This window comes from Nannospalax galili, unplaced genomic scaffold (genome assembly GCF_000622305.1).
Source record: "Nannospalax galili isolate Female #2095 unplaced genomic scaffold, S.galili_v1.0 scaffold1812, whole genome shotgun sequence".
Classification (NCBI taxonomy): domain Eukaryota; kingdom Metazoa; phylum Chordata; class Mammalia; order Rodentia; family Spalacidae; genus Nannospalax; species Nannospalax galili.
Window position 1 is genome coordinate 317538 of NW_008331838.1, and position 13358 is coordinate 330895.

The 13358-nt window shown below is 47.2% G+C and overlaps 1 protein-coding gene across 1 annotated transcript; it reads left to right on the forward strand.

Annotated features, from left to right (window-relative positions):
• The first annotated feature begins 9402 nt into the window (after window positions 1-9402).
• Window positions 9403-9903, forward strand: LOC103729051 (histone H2B type 3-A). The gene has a single exon (XM_008827020.2). The coding sequence runs from the start codon at window positions 9434-9436 to the stop codon at window positions 9812-9814; it is 381 nt and encodes a 126-aa protein (XP_008825242.1). The 5' UTR covers window positions 9403-9433; the 3' UTR covers window positions 9815-9903.
• Window positions 9904-13358: the final 3455 nt, after the last annotated feature.

The following is a 13358-nucleotide window of genomic DNA, read 5'->3' on the forward strand; positions in this document are numbered from 1 at the left end:
GGGCCGGGAGCGGCCGAGCGGGAGGCCTAGGGCAGCGGCCGAGGCCTTCGACCCGGACTGCGCCAACGCCGGGCACGCGCGCGCGGGGCGGGGCCTGGGCCGCCGTGCGCGCGGACGTCCAGGTCCCGGCAGCTCAGTGTTCTCCAGCCAGGTCCTGGTTGTCGCGCATCCCCCCGCCCCGTCCCCCCAGGTCCTGGCAGATGTTTGCTCCCCGCGACCCTCTGGGTCCTGGCAGCTGTGCACTGTCGGTTCAAGTCCTAGCAACTGGGCTCCGACGTCCAGGTCAAGGTAGCTGCGCTCTCCCGCTCCCGAGTCCTGGCAACGGCACCTTCCTCCATCCAGGTCCTGGCAGCTGTGCACTCTCCTCTTAAGTCCAGACAGTCGCGCGTCGCCCTGTGCGCTCTCCTTTAGGTCCTGGCAGCTGCGCTCACCGTCATCCAGGTCCCGGGGCTGTACGCGCTTCATCCCGGTGTTAGTAGTTGCGCAGCGCCACACCTAGGTCCCTGCAGGTGAGCGCTCCTCCACCCTGTCGTGGTAGCTCCTGGTAGTCGTGCGCTCCAAACCCTGGTCCTGACAGCGATTCCTATAAGATGACTCCTGCTCGAGGTGTAGCCTCAACATCACAAATAATTACCCTCATTTGGGAGGAAGTATTTGCTCGACTCCATAGTGACTGCAGGTTTAGGACAGTGACTTATATCTGTGCCTTTAGCTTAGAAGCGGAATGAGATAGGTTAGGTAGACGAAAACTCCTGAAACGAAAAACATGCCGCTCCAGATTCAAGCAGGAGTCTGACCAAATTAAAGAAATGCCGAGTTTCGTCTTGCTTTTAGTTACCATGTGGGCCCAAATGATGAATCGATGAGTTTTTTTTTATTTGTTAACAGAAAAACCCACCCCCACACACATACATACATACATACATACATACATACATACATACATATCATATATATATAATATATGATATACATATCCATTACACCCCCCCATCTCCAGAACTTTTTCCAGGGCACCATTCTCCAAGTGTCAGCCAGGCGTGGTGGTGCACGCCTTTACTCCCAGCATTTGGGAGGCAGAAGCAAGCGGAAGCTGTGAGTTCAAGGCCAACCTGGTCTACATAGTGCATTCTAGGACAGCTGGGGCTACAGGGTGACCTGTCTCAAAAAGACCAAAAAAAAAAAAAAATGGAATTATATATTGTCCTTTTGTGTCTGACTTATTTCACTTAGCATAAGGAATTCCCTTTTTTAATCCAAACAGCATTTAGCACTATATTATTTGGTCTCCAAATATATAAATTTGTTGCTAAAATTTGTAGTCTTGCTGTCAGGGGGATGGAGAACAGGGTATCAATAGTAGTGATTGGAATTTTATGGACCAACCCCCCCCCCATGACTGAATAGACAGACTGTCTTCTTAAGTGGTCTTGGCTCAGAAAAGGAGTGAGTGCTCTGCCTGGAGGCTACATTTCCAAAAAGCCTAAGGCATTGAATGTGTCCCTCAGCTTTTCACCATCTCCACTCTATTTGGGATCCGTTTACCAGGTCCTGCAGGAAATGTGTGCCTATGCCAACTTACCCACTGCCACCATGAATCTTAGTCATTTGCTGATAGGTTTTGAGCTGGTGTTGGTAAAGTAAAACAAATTATGCCTCCTGAGGGCCCCTCAGCCTGTTTGCAAACATAAGGGGGAACTTAACTTGAGCTGTTTCTTGTAAATGTATTATTAGAGCAAACAGAACAGAGTGCAGAGCAGCAAGTTTTGGGATAGGTGGGGTTTTTTTTGGTTTTTTGTTTTTGTCTTTTTGAGACAGGGCCTCCCTGTAGCCCCAGCTGACCTGGAACTCACTATGTAGATCAGGTTGGCCTTGAACTCACAGCTTCCGCTTGCTTCTGCCTCCCAAATGCTGGGACTAAAGGCATGAGCCACCACGACTGGCTGGAACAGGCTTTTGAATCTCTTACAGACAATACATCTAGTAATTAGCAAGAATGCAAGCACAGGCATCAAATGTTGTTGCTGCTTATTGCTAATGTCCTGTTAGTACAGGCTTAGCATCCCTAAACCAAAGGACCAAATTCTGAAACAAGAGGAGTATTAACATGAAACCAAAGATGGGGAAAAAATTCCCCACCATGGGATTCCATTCCTGTCTCCTTCACAAAATACTATCAAGGAATAAGTTAGTTCTTAAGAGGATGAGTTATCCCATATACTTAACTCCTCCACACATGAGCAGTTCCCTTTCTGCTTCTCCATGGTGTTGTGATGCAGCCTGGAGGTCCTCATCAGGATGTAGACACCCTCCACCCTCCAGCCACCAAAGTCATGAGCCAAATAAACCTCTTTATGTTCCCAGCCTCAGGCCTTTTTCTTCTAGCAGCACAGAATGACCTGAGATGTGGATATATGGGAAAATGCCCAAATACACTGTTGATAGAAAAATGTGGAATTATGTAAGAATGCAATGCATTCTGCTCCTTAATCAGACATAAAGAGCTACATGATTCTAAGCATTTGCTGAGCCACAGAGATGATGGAATGTTCAGTCAGTGCTGGAAGGAGGGGACCTGGACTGACCATTCTGGAGCCAGTCCAGCAGTGTAGGTAAGTAAAACATAGACTCTATAAGCTCCATGCCTGAGTGTCCAAAGAACTTTTCCAAATGATTGCATCCACACCAGCATCCAAAAGGGCAGTGGCAGCATTTGGGGAGACAAGAATCTGTCGACGAGGAAATGTAGTTGGGGGGAATGCAGGGCCATGCGCCATGGAGAACAAGCTTTGGACAAAGCACAAATTTGGACAGTGTGTAGGGAAGAGAGTTAGAAACAGAATGGCATGAACATGGTATTTATGTATACCAAAAAGTGCAGTTTGCTCACAGAACAGCAACACACATTTTGCAAGAATGCACCCCAAAAGAATATTGTACAAGAAGAGTCAGCTGTCTATAGCTTAGAACTCCTCTACAGGTTGAGATAAAAATATTTTTTAATGTGGTGTTGCTGTTAATCTGTACTATTGTCCTATAACAGTCATATCTGTACTAAAGTTATACAGATTTTCTTCTGGTCACCATTCCCTAAGCAAAATAATGTAACAACTATTTGTACAGTATTCCCATTGTATTGGGTACTATGTCATCTAGAGAAGATGTAAAGAACATAGAAAGTGCCTGTAAATATTATCACATTTTATCCAAAGGACTTGAATGTCCTTGGGTTTGGGCCCCCCTTGGAGCCCAATCTCCCCCAGATAAGGCATGAATGCATACATATTTGTGACATATATAAACAAAATTTGAAATTTATTCTTGGGATTAAAAATCTAATTGGGGGCCATCAAGATGGGTCAGTGGGTAAATGCTATGTAAGCCTGGAGAGCTGAGTTTGATCACTGGAACCCATGTAAAGGTAGAAGGAAAGAATCCACTCCATAAAGTTGTCCTCTGACCTCTACAGGTTTGTGTGCCCATATACATCATGAACTTACACACACACACACACACACACACACACACACACAATTATTACCTTTTTTGAGGCATGGTCTCACTGTGTAGCCCTGGCTAGCTTGGAACTCAATAGGTAGACCAGGCTGGCCTCAAACTCACAGATACTGGCCTGCCTCTGCTTCCCAAGTGCTGGGATTAAGGGTATGCACCACTACACCCTGCCACAATTATTAATTCTAAAAGATAAAAATATGAATAGAAAAAAATATAATTGTATTTAGGTATTTCTACATTTGCCTAACTGAGTGTAGTCATATCTAACATGGTTCCTAAATTGTTAACAAGAGCTGGGACTCAAACCCAAGTCATACATCCTAGATACTGGCTCTTCCTATAATAGCCCCAGCACATGGGGGACTGACAAAAGAAAATTGTGAGTTCAAAGCCAGTTTGGGCTCCATAAGAAGACCTTGTGTTTTGTTGTTTTATTTTGTTTTGTTGTCTTTTTAAGACAGGGTCTCCCTGTAGCCCCAGCTGGCCTGGAACTGACTATGTAGACCAGGCTGGCCTCTGTCTCTGCTGGGGTTAAAGCCCACCATGCCTGGCTTCAAGACCCTGTCTTAACAAAACAAAACAAAACTAACAGCAACAAACAGTATTTACACAGCAGGAATGGAGGGAAGAAAGGAACCAACAAAGGGGTTGTGGGAAGACCCCGAAAGTCATCTGAAAGCTAGGGGACAGCACAGGGAACCCTGAGCATGGCCTACATGTGCTGTCCTAGAAGGCAAGGCTGACACAAAATTGTGGTTAAGATGCACCTTGACGTGCACTCTGCCGATAACATGTGAGGAGGAAATGCCTTGCAAAATGAATGGCTAGGCTGAAAGACGAGAAGAGTTGGCTTTACCGGCGTTTTCCTTTTCAGTACTGGGGTCAAACCCGGGGCCTCGTGCTTACCGAGACAAGCCTCCACCACTGAGCTACATTCCTAGCCCGTGAGCTGTATTTGGTATCTGATTCTGTAGATAAACATCATGAAATGATTTATCTTTTTGACTTGCAAGGACTGTCTTCAGAATCCTCTTCCAAAGCCTGTGTTGCTGTCCTTCCCTCAAGCCTTTCTCCACCTCTCATAAAACCTGGGCTTAAGTCTGTCTGAAAGCCTTTCCTTTTAAAACTGTTTTATTTTTATTTGTGCGTGTATGTATATCTGTGTGTGTGTGTGTGTGTGTGTGTGTGTGTGTGTGTGTATACATTGGTGCAGGTGCTTGTAGAGGCCACCAAAGGATGTCAGATCCCCTGGATCTGGAGTTATTGGTGCTTGTAAGCATCTGGACATGGGTACCGGAAACCCAACTCTGGTCCTTTGCAAGAGCAGCAAGCGCTTTTAACTGCTGAGCCATCTCTCCAGCCCCCAAACCTTTTCTTAATAAAATCCAACTCTGCTTCAAAGAAAGTGGTATCAAAACCAGTTACTCAAAGGCTGGGTTTGGTGGCACACACCTTTAGTCCCAGCCCTTGGGAAGCAGAGACAGGCGGATCTCTGTGAGATTGTGGCCAGCCTGGTCTGAGTTCCAGGCCAGCTGGGGCTGCAGAGAGACCCTGTCTCAAAAAAGACCAAAAGAACCCCACAAATATAAAGCAATAATAATAAATAATAAATTCAAGGGTTTGAATTACTGTATTTCATTCTAAAACACTTCCATCAAACTGAACAAAGCAAACTAGGATTTCGTTTACAGGGCCCTGAAGTGGCTGAATGATAGGGAACTAACAAAAACTTCTTACAAGCTTCTGAAGTGAATGAATGATTGTCCAAGAAATGGATAAATATAGAGCTCTGAGATTAATAACTAATGGGAAACTGAAGGGAAGGGTAGAGCCCAGAGTGATGAGAGTCAGGAAATGAAGTGGGTGGAGCCTAAGGAAGTGGATGGATGACAGGGATCGATTCCCTCGCTTTGCAGTTAGAATATAAACTTGAGTAATAGATTTTGACACCATTTTCTGTATTTGTTTTTTAAATTTTATTTTTTTATGTGTATGAGCATATTGCCTGCATGTGTGTAAGTGTACCTGTGTCATGCAATACCTGCAGATACAGAAGGGGGCATTGGATTCCCCTGGAACTGGAGTTATGGACAGTTGTTAGCCACCATATGGGTACTAGGAATCGAACCCAGGTCCTCTGCAAGAGCAGTTGGTACTCTTAACCACTGAGCAATCTCTCCAGCCCCCATTTTCTATATTTGTAATGGTGCAAACCTAGATAATAACCAAAAGGGAGATTCTCTGAATAGTATTTGGGAAGAGCAGATCATCACTAAGGCATCTTAAACTATGATAGATTCAAGGATGAGGTGAAGATGTTTGGAGAAGACGGGGATCACATAGCTATTCTGAAAGGGGAATCTCTGGCTACAAGGGTCAGTAACAAGAGTAGTGGTAGTCCGAGGCTGAACACACAGTTGTGGAAGACACTCCTGCAGTATTCTCTAAGCAGGGCTGTGGCCCTGGCAGAGCCTTCTGAGACAACCCTTGTCAGGCACATCTGAGTTTTGATCCCTGCTTCATGACCGTCCTCTCAGCGGTATGTATGTTTGGTTAGGACTGGACGAAAGTGTTATGTGAAGTGTCTGTTCACCCCAAACAGCGCACTGCTCTGCCAAATAAATGATTTCACCAAGATCAGCTTGGAGAACCATCAAGTTTATTGGGGCTACCAACAGGACATAGGTAAGTGTTTACTTACAGGAGCATGTATTTTCTGTATCACCAAAAAGTCCCACCCCAGCATGGGTGATGACCCAGGAGAGCTGTACCGATGGGGTCCCCAACCCCAGCCAGTCTACCACTTCCTATATACACCAGTAGGATCCCCCAAGACGAATGCAGCAAAGGTGGGGTGATCCCCTCTTTCTATGAGTAAATATTAACAGCCCCACCGTCTTTACCATAACCTGGGCATCATTCATTCTGCAGGGTTCCACAGTGGGTGGCGATTGGTCATGCAGACCCAGTGGAAATCAATCACTCCATTTTGATTCTGACAGGTTCTGCAGAGGCATCAGTCTTCTGCTCAGCTGGCTTCACCATACCTGCATTTAAAAATAAAACTGCATTTTAAAACAAGGAGACGAGACTCCCAAATAAGAAACGGCAAAGCAGGCTTGGATTCAGGCTTAGGACTGTGGATGGAGTACCTGGTGCCCTGTGCACAGAGGGCTTATGAGAAGTGACAGAGAGCCTGAGTCCCAGTACCCAGATGCACAAAGGTAAATGGAATGGAAGGAAGTCGACGGAGAAGGCTGGGCAGATAGGGGATTGTCAGTTGTTTTTGCTGCTGTGGCTGAATACCACAGGCTGGGTAATTTACACAGAAAAGACGACTCCAAGCTGGGGGTCTGCACATGAGAGCCCATTTGCTGGTGGGGAGTCTGCAGTTTTAAAGCATTCAATACCCGGGATGGATTAATCCAGTCAAGAAGCCTGGGGTGGTTTCGGTGCACTTTATTCAGTGCACCCTCCTCCCATTCCCTCAAACCGTAGGGCGCCTGTTCCAGCAGCTTTCCAAAGATGCTCTTTGTTCCCTGCTTGGCAGCGGCCCTCAGTTGTTCCTGGGTGTGGAATTTGTAGTGTTACACGCGTGTTTGCGTCCTCTTACTCTCCTCTCTTCTTGGGTATTGCGGTGGTTTCCTTGGACTGGCCTGCCATGGGGGAACCGGGAACCTTGAACAAAGGGATGCAGGCCAGGCTCAGATGTCCCCTGGGGGCAGGCCTGGGACTCGGCCTGCTGCCCGCTCGCCATCTGCATCTCGGTCTGATTCTATCTCCATCTCCTAGTCCTGAACCCTTTCCCGCACTCTCCCCAGCCCCCTGCCTGATAACCTCCTCCTGTGCTCTCCTTCCGTCCCCTGCGGCCCTCGCGGTCCACTCTGGGTGGACCTGTGCCTTTCTTCCGGAGCTGACGCTTCCCGTCCAGAAATGCACGGATCCCCCTAAACTCCGAGTCTAGTGCACACAGTCGCGAGCTTCCCAAAGCTTCTCCAAACACCGCCTGAAGCCATTCGGTTTGCTTTCAACAGCTCCCAAAGACATGTAATTGCTGCGCTTAGGGAGAAGCAAGCATCACCGTAGAGCAGGACGGGGTGTGGTGTCACTTGCATTGAACCTATCACTGGAATCCGAAGGGCAGGAGCCAGTGGCAAATTCGCCGAGCCACCCAGGGCGCTGAGGGCGCGCGGTGGACCTGGTCCTCAGCCCCGGGTTCGGGTGGCTCGCGGGGCTGGGGACCCGCTCAGGTCCTCCGAGGACTGATGCATCTGTCGCGAGGCTTTGTCTCAGCCGCTCTAGTCCCTGGCATTCGCGGCTCTTTTGCATTTGATGACATAAAAATGAAAATGGCCACAGCGGCCGCGTCTGCAAACACAGGCAAGGGGAACCAGCCACTTTGTTTCCTGGACTTGGTCCGAAGCTCCCTGCTCCTCCCTGGAGTGGGCTGGGGTCCCTGGCTGCCCTTAACAGGGGGTCTCCAGCGCCTCGGCCACACCAGACGTCCTTGGTGGAAGGCCTTTGTCTTCAGGACCAGCTGGAAACTGCGGAAGACAAAGAGTTCCTTCTTTACAATCCTGCAACCTAGGGAGAGGACTCCTGCAAACGTGCTCCATAAAACCCACAGCACTCACTCTAACCCAGGCACTTTCTTCAGCTCCAAACCCCTAAAGGGTCACTGCTTGCCAGGATTCTGGTAAACCTGTTCTGAATCCCGCAGGGTGCTACCCCCAGGCAAAGCCTTCTCTCCTACTGGAGCCTGAATATGATTACTGTTTCATCAACAATCAGCCCCTTTCTGGGACCCACCCCCCCATATATGCGTCATATATAATCTATGTACTCTGTCATTTGTGTTAATAATGAGGCTTTTAAAAGATCCCTGCTTCGTGGTTGGGTGAGAGAGCCTCCCCCTAGAAGAAAAGGGGGTGTGTGCTCAGTCACCCACGGCAGCGCAGGGTCCAGGATGTGAGGATGCTGGTTCATGCCAATGGAATTTAACCACTTATGGACCACCGGCCTCCAGCACTGCCCACTGAGCTCCAGAACCAGTAAAGAGAAAGGATGATTCCTGAGCATTCCTTCTCCAGTTAAAAAATCTGTGTAATGAAAAAAAAAATATGTGTAATGGAGCTGGAGAGATAGCTCAGCAGTGAAGAGCACTGGGTGCTCTTGTAGAGGACCCGGGTTCGATTCCCAGCACCCACATGGCGGCTGCTGGCTATCCATAATTCCAGTTCCAGGGTAATCCAACGCCCTCTTCTGACGCCCTCTTCTGACCTCCTCATGTACTGCAGGACATGGGTGTACTCACATGCAGGCAATATACTCATACACATAACATCTTATAAAAAACTAAATAAAAATCTGCCCAATGGAAGTACCTGTTTTCAGATTTCCTAATAAGCTATTGTAATTTGCTCTTAAGATTCAGAAAACAGTCAGTCTTTGCTTTTGTTACCCAACCCCCATCCCCGTTTTAGTGGGTAAGATTGGAAAACGTTAAAGCGTTTGGAAGCTGCCATTGCTCCTCCAACTAGGCTGGCATCAAACTTTCCCACCGTACTTGATCTCAAAGACAAATGGCGGGCGTTTTGCCTCATAAAGACACGGAGAAGAAGGTGGGAACCCCCGCTTTGTCCCTTCGGCCACTTCCACACCCACGGACTTCAGCTCTGCTCACCCTGGAACAAGGGGTTTGAACAAATGAAACACCTGAGCCGGTGCTCCGACTCGTTTTCCGATTGGCTGCACTATGGACCAATAGGAAAGAAGCGCCGTTACCTCCTAGTGCCATAAGTTGTCTGGTTGTTCAATCAGATGCTACGGGTTTGGAGTCCTCATTTAAATATAAAGATGACAAATAGCCCTACCCTCCGCGCATCACGGTCGGTGTCAGAGCAGCCCTAGCCTCGGGATGCCTGAACCATCTCGCTCCACTCCGGCCCCCAAGAAGGGCTCCAAGAAGGCTATCACCAAGGCGCAGAAGAAGGACGGCAGGAAGCGCAAGCGCGGCCGCAAGGAGAGCTACTCCATCTACGTGTACAAGGTGCTGAAGCAGGTGCACCCCGACACGGGAATCTCCTCCAAGGCCATGGGCATCATGAACTCGTTCGTCAACGACATCTTTGAGCGCATCGCCAGCGAGGCGTCCCGCCTGGCGCACTACAACAAGCGCTCGACCATCACGTCCCGCGAGGTGCAGACGGCGGTGCGCCTGCTGCTGCCGGGGGAGCTGGCCAAGCACGCCGTGTCCGAGGGCACCAAGGCCGTCACCAAGTACACCAGCTCCAAGTGAGGAGCGGCCCGGGCGCCCCCAAACCAAAGGCTCTTTTCAGAGCCACCTTCCAACCTCAAAAGAGCGTGCCACCTTGCGTGACTAAGACCTGTGATTGTGTCCGTGTGCCTTGGGGCGGGGAATGCAGCTGGGCTTTGAGATGCATGTTTCGTGGTAAGAGGTCCCTTGTTTATAATGACATTCTAGAAAAGAGATGTACCGCTGGTTCAGTGTGGATCATAACCAGGAGTGGGAGAGCGCAGTTAAGCAGCTGGCACCCGGGGAAACTGTGCGTGGCTTACGCGGTGCCGGTAAAACGAGGGTCAGCAGGACGTTCCTTTACCACCCTCCCACCCAGAGCGCGGGAGCGCGGGGCCTCCGGGGATGTGCTCCCATAAGGGAGGCTGTTGGAGCCATCTTCCCTCGTCCCTTCCCCTCCCCCACCCCCCCCCCCCGCCATGATTAGACCCTGCAAGCTGCTAGCCAAAAGCAAAGGTTTCCGCAGCGCTCTCTTCAACAGCTCTACTGTACGCGTTCTGATACGAACACCTAAGGGCTGACGCACAGACCCTGTTCCCCAACTTACCACTCAGCCAAAGTATCCCCAATGAAGATCCTGGTATTATTTTATCCACACATGTATTCAAATGGCGAACGATCTTTTTTTTTTTTTCCACCCAAAAATGTGTAGTGTGTCTGCATGAATATATAATCCTATAAATGTGTGTATATATTAATACAAGTCTAGTAAATGGTGAAACACCTTTTTAAATAAAGTAAATTGGTACCTTTTTTCAAGAACTCCGTGTGAGTTGTAATCAGAATAGGTTGCTCAGTCACACATTAATGACAAAGCTCGCAAGACCAGGGTCCAGGCTAGCCTTCCTCTAAAACCAAATGGCATCGATGGCATTTCAGGATATCTGGAGCTGCCCCTGACTCCAACTTGCATGTTGGTTTCACCGGAGAACAATGGACGTCTTATGTCACCACGAGTGACTGCCACCCACTTGTCAACACTTAACCCATTACTGCCTCATACAGAGAAGGCTCCTCTTTGTAATTTCATCTTAAAGGGAAACTCTTTTCTCTCCAAATTCTTGGTTGATTTCCTAGCAATTAGCAAATTTGACTTTCAAGTGTAGCTGAGATCCCAAGAGGGCAGGTTTATCAATGCAGTCTGATTGTCTGCCTGTAAACCCCTATTTCTTCCCTCCCTACGACAGAACTAAAACGTAAGTATTATATTAATTTTTGGATCCAGAGAAGGCTTTCCTCATGTTAGGTCCTATTTCTGTTTGCTATGGATTTTCACATACATCTCTGTTTCTCAATTTGACCTGAACATCCCTTTTTCTGTTATAACAATTGAACTGGAGATGTAGATTATGCAATTGTTTCAATTTTCTAGATTACAAAATCTCAACAGAGAGAGTTTTCTACATTCTTTGTCTCTCTACATTCATGTCTCATCCTAGGCTGAGCATGGTGGTACACGCCTTTAATCCCAGCACTGGGGAGACAGAGGCAGGCAGAGCTCTGTGAGTTTCAGGCAAGCTGGGACTACAGGGAGACCCTGTGTCAAAAAGACCAAAAAAAAAAAAAAAAAAAAGATTCACATCCTACAAGAGGGCAAATCTTCTCCATGGGTGAGGGAAGCCTATTCTTTCAGCTTTTGCCAGAATATTAAAAAAAGCCCTGAAAAATTCATTCATGTTTTGCATTATCCACAACAAAATACATTCTTACAGAATCATCTTTGGAAGGTGTGGTTGTGTTTTGCTTGCTGATTCTACCTTTGGCACTCAACAATGTTATCTACTGCTAGGCTCCTCTCTCTGCTGGAGACAAAGATTCCATTTTATTAAGACTATGTGTTGTACTGGGCCTAGATGAAATGATTGTAAATGCTCCTTTAAAACTGGATACTTGAGTCCAGGGGCTGGTAACCCAGCTTCAAGGTAGAGCAACCCCCCCCCCCCCCACACACACACACACAGGCGCAGCTGTCACAAGTTTCGCAGTATAGAGGACTGCATTCAGTCTTTTGGAATGCAAGTCCTGTTTTGCTTTTGGTTTTGTTTGGAGACAGAGTCTTACTACGTAGCCCTGGATGACCTGGAACCTGATATGTGGACACGGCTGGCCTTGAACTCATGAAAATTCACCTCCTCTGTGCACCCCAAATCCTGGGATTACAGGCTTGTGCTACCATGCCTGGCTTCCAAATCCTGCTTTTTTGAGAGCATTGAGGTTGGTGACAGGTCTCATCCGCTTCTGACAATGGATCACGGTGTAAGTTTTCAGTGATAAATAGGGAAACAATGAACTGTAAAGCAGCTGTGACAACCCTTCCATTCCTCTGTGCTCATTTCTATCATTTTTAGATGTCAAGTGAAGATGGAATGGAAGGATGCTGTACAACACACACTGACTGCACGTCCCCATGGAGGCATGAACTCTGTAATCCAGGCAGAGGAAGGCTGGGACAGAGCTCACTGATAGAAACTTGGCTAACTAGGGTTGAGTGTCCAGGTCTCCAGTTCCCTTCTCCTCCTCCAAACAATGAAAGACTGTTTTTGTAATTTACCAAAACTTAACTATTCCTGTTTTAAACAACTGTCTACTGCCCAGATGCCCAGATGCTCATTTTGAAACACCAAGAGGCTTGGTTAGCATGTTTATATTTTTTATTTACATAAATAATTTGAGAATTTCATACATGTATATAAGGTGTTTTGATCAAATCCACGCCCACTTCTTCCCCTCCAACTCTTCCCATAACTCCCCATCACTTTTTTTTTTTCCTGATAACTTCATGTACTCTTTCTTCTTTGATTTATTTATTTTTTTTATGGGGCTTTTGGCTACTCTAACATTCCCCCCTCTGAAGTGGTAACCCTAAAACCTTTTAAGGATTAAATAAAAGCTCCCAAATATTTCCGAAAATTTTGGCCTTTGGAACAGAGTAGGTTGCTAAGAGGACATTGTGAGTTTTAGCCAAGAAACGGGTTACATTTCTTAGGGGTCTTTTTACCCTAACTGCCTAGCTAATTCCTACCTCCTATTCTTATCACACCATCCTCTGAAGAGGTTACCCAAATTGCCAATAGGGAATTGGGACACAGACCACTCTGGCTTCTTCCATGTTGAGCAGGGTCACAGGGTGAGGCAATTGGAGTCCCCCTTCAGTGGGTCTATCTAAAAGACTCCCAAAATGCATAACTCTTACCTCAAGGAGGAAAAGAAAGTCTTTGAATTGTGAATCGGATATGTAAAGGAGAAGTAAAGACAAGAGTAATTAGCATTACAAGTTCTAGACAGAGAACTAGAAAAGAGTCAGAACATGGCAATTTTCAAATGTTCATGCGAGAGTCCATTGGAATTTCTTGACAAGGGCTTCCAAAAACAATCCTCTATTGGGTTCTTCTTCATTTTTCTTTTCTCTTCCAAGGCTGGACTCTAGAGTGATGGATTCAGGATTTGCTCTCAGGTATTTTGATAGCTTTTGGTGTAAGAATCAGTGTCAGTTCCCTCTCAAAGGCTTCTAAATAGGGGGAGAAAT

Excerpts from the sequence above, each read along its gene's own strand:
- LOC103729051 (XM_008827020.2), top strand. The coding sequence starts at position 9,434 with ATGCCTGAACCATCTCGCTCCACTCCGGCCCCCAAGAAGGGCTCCAAG.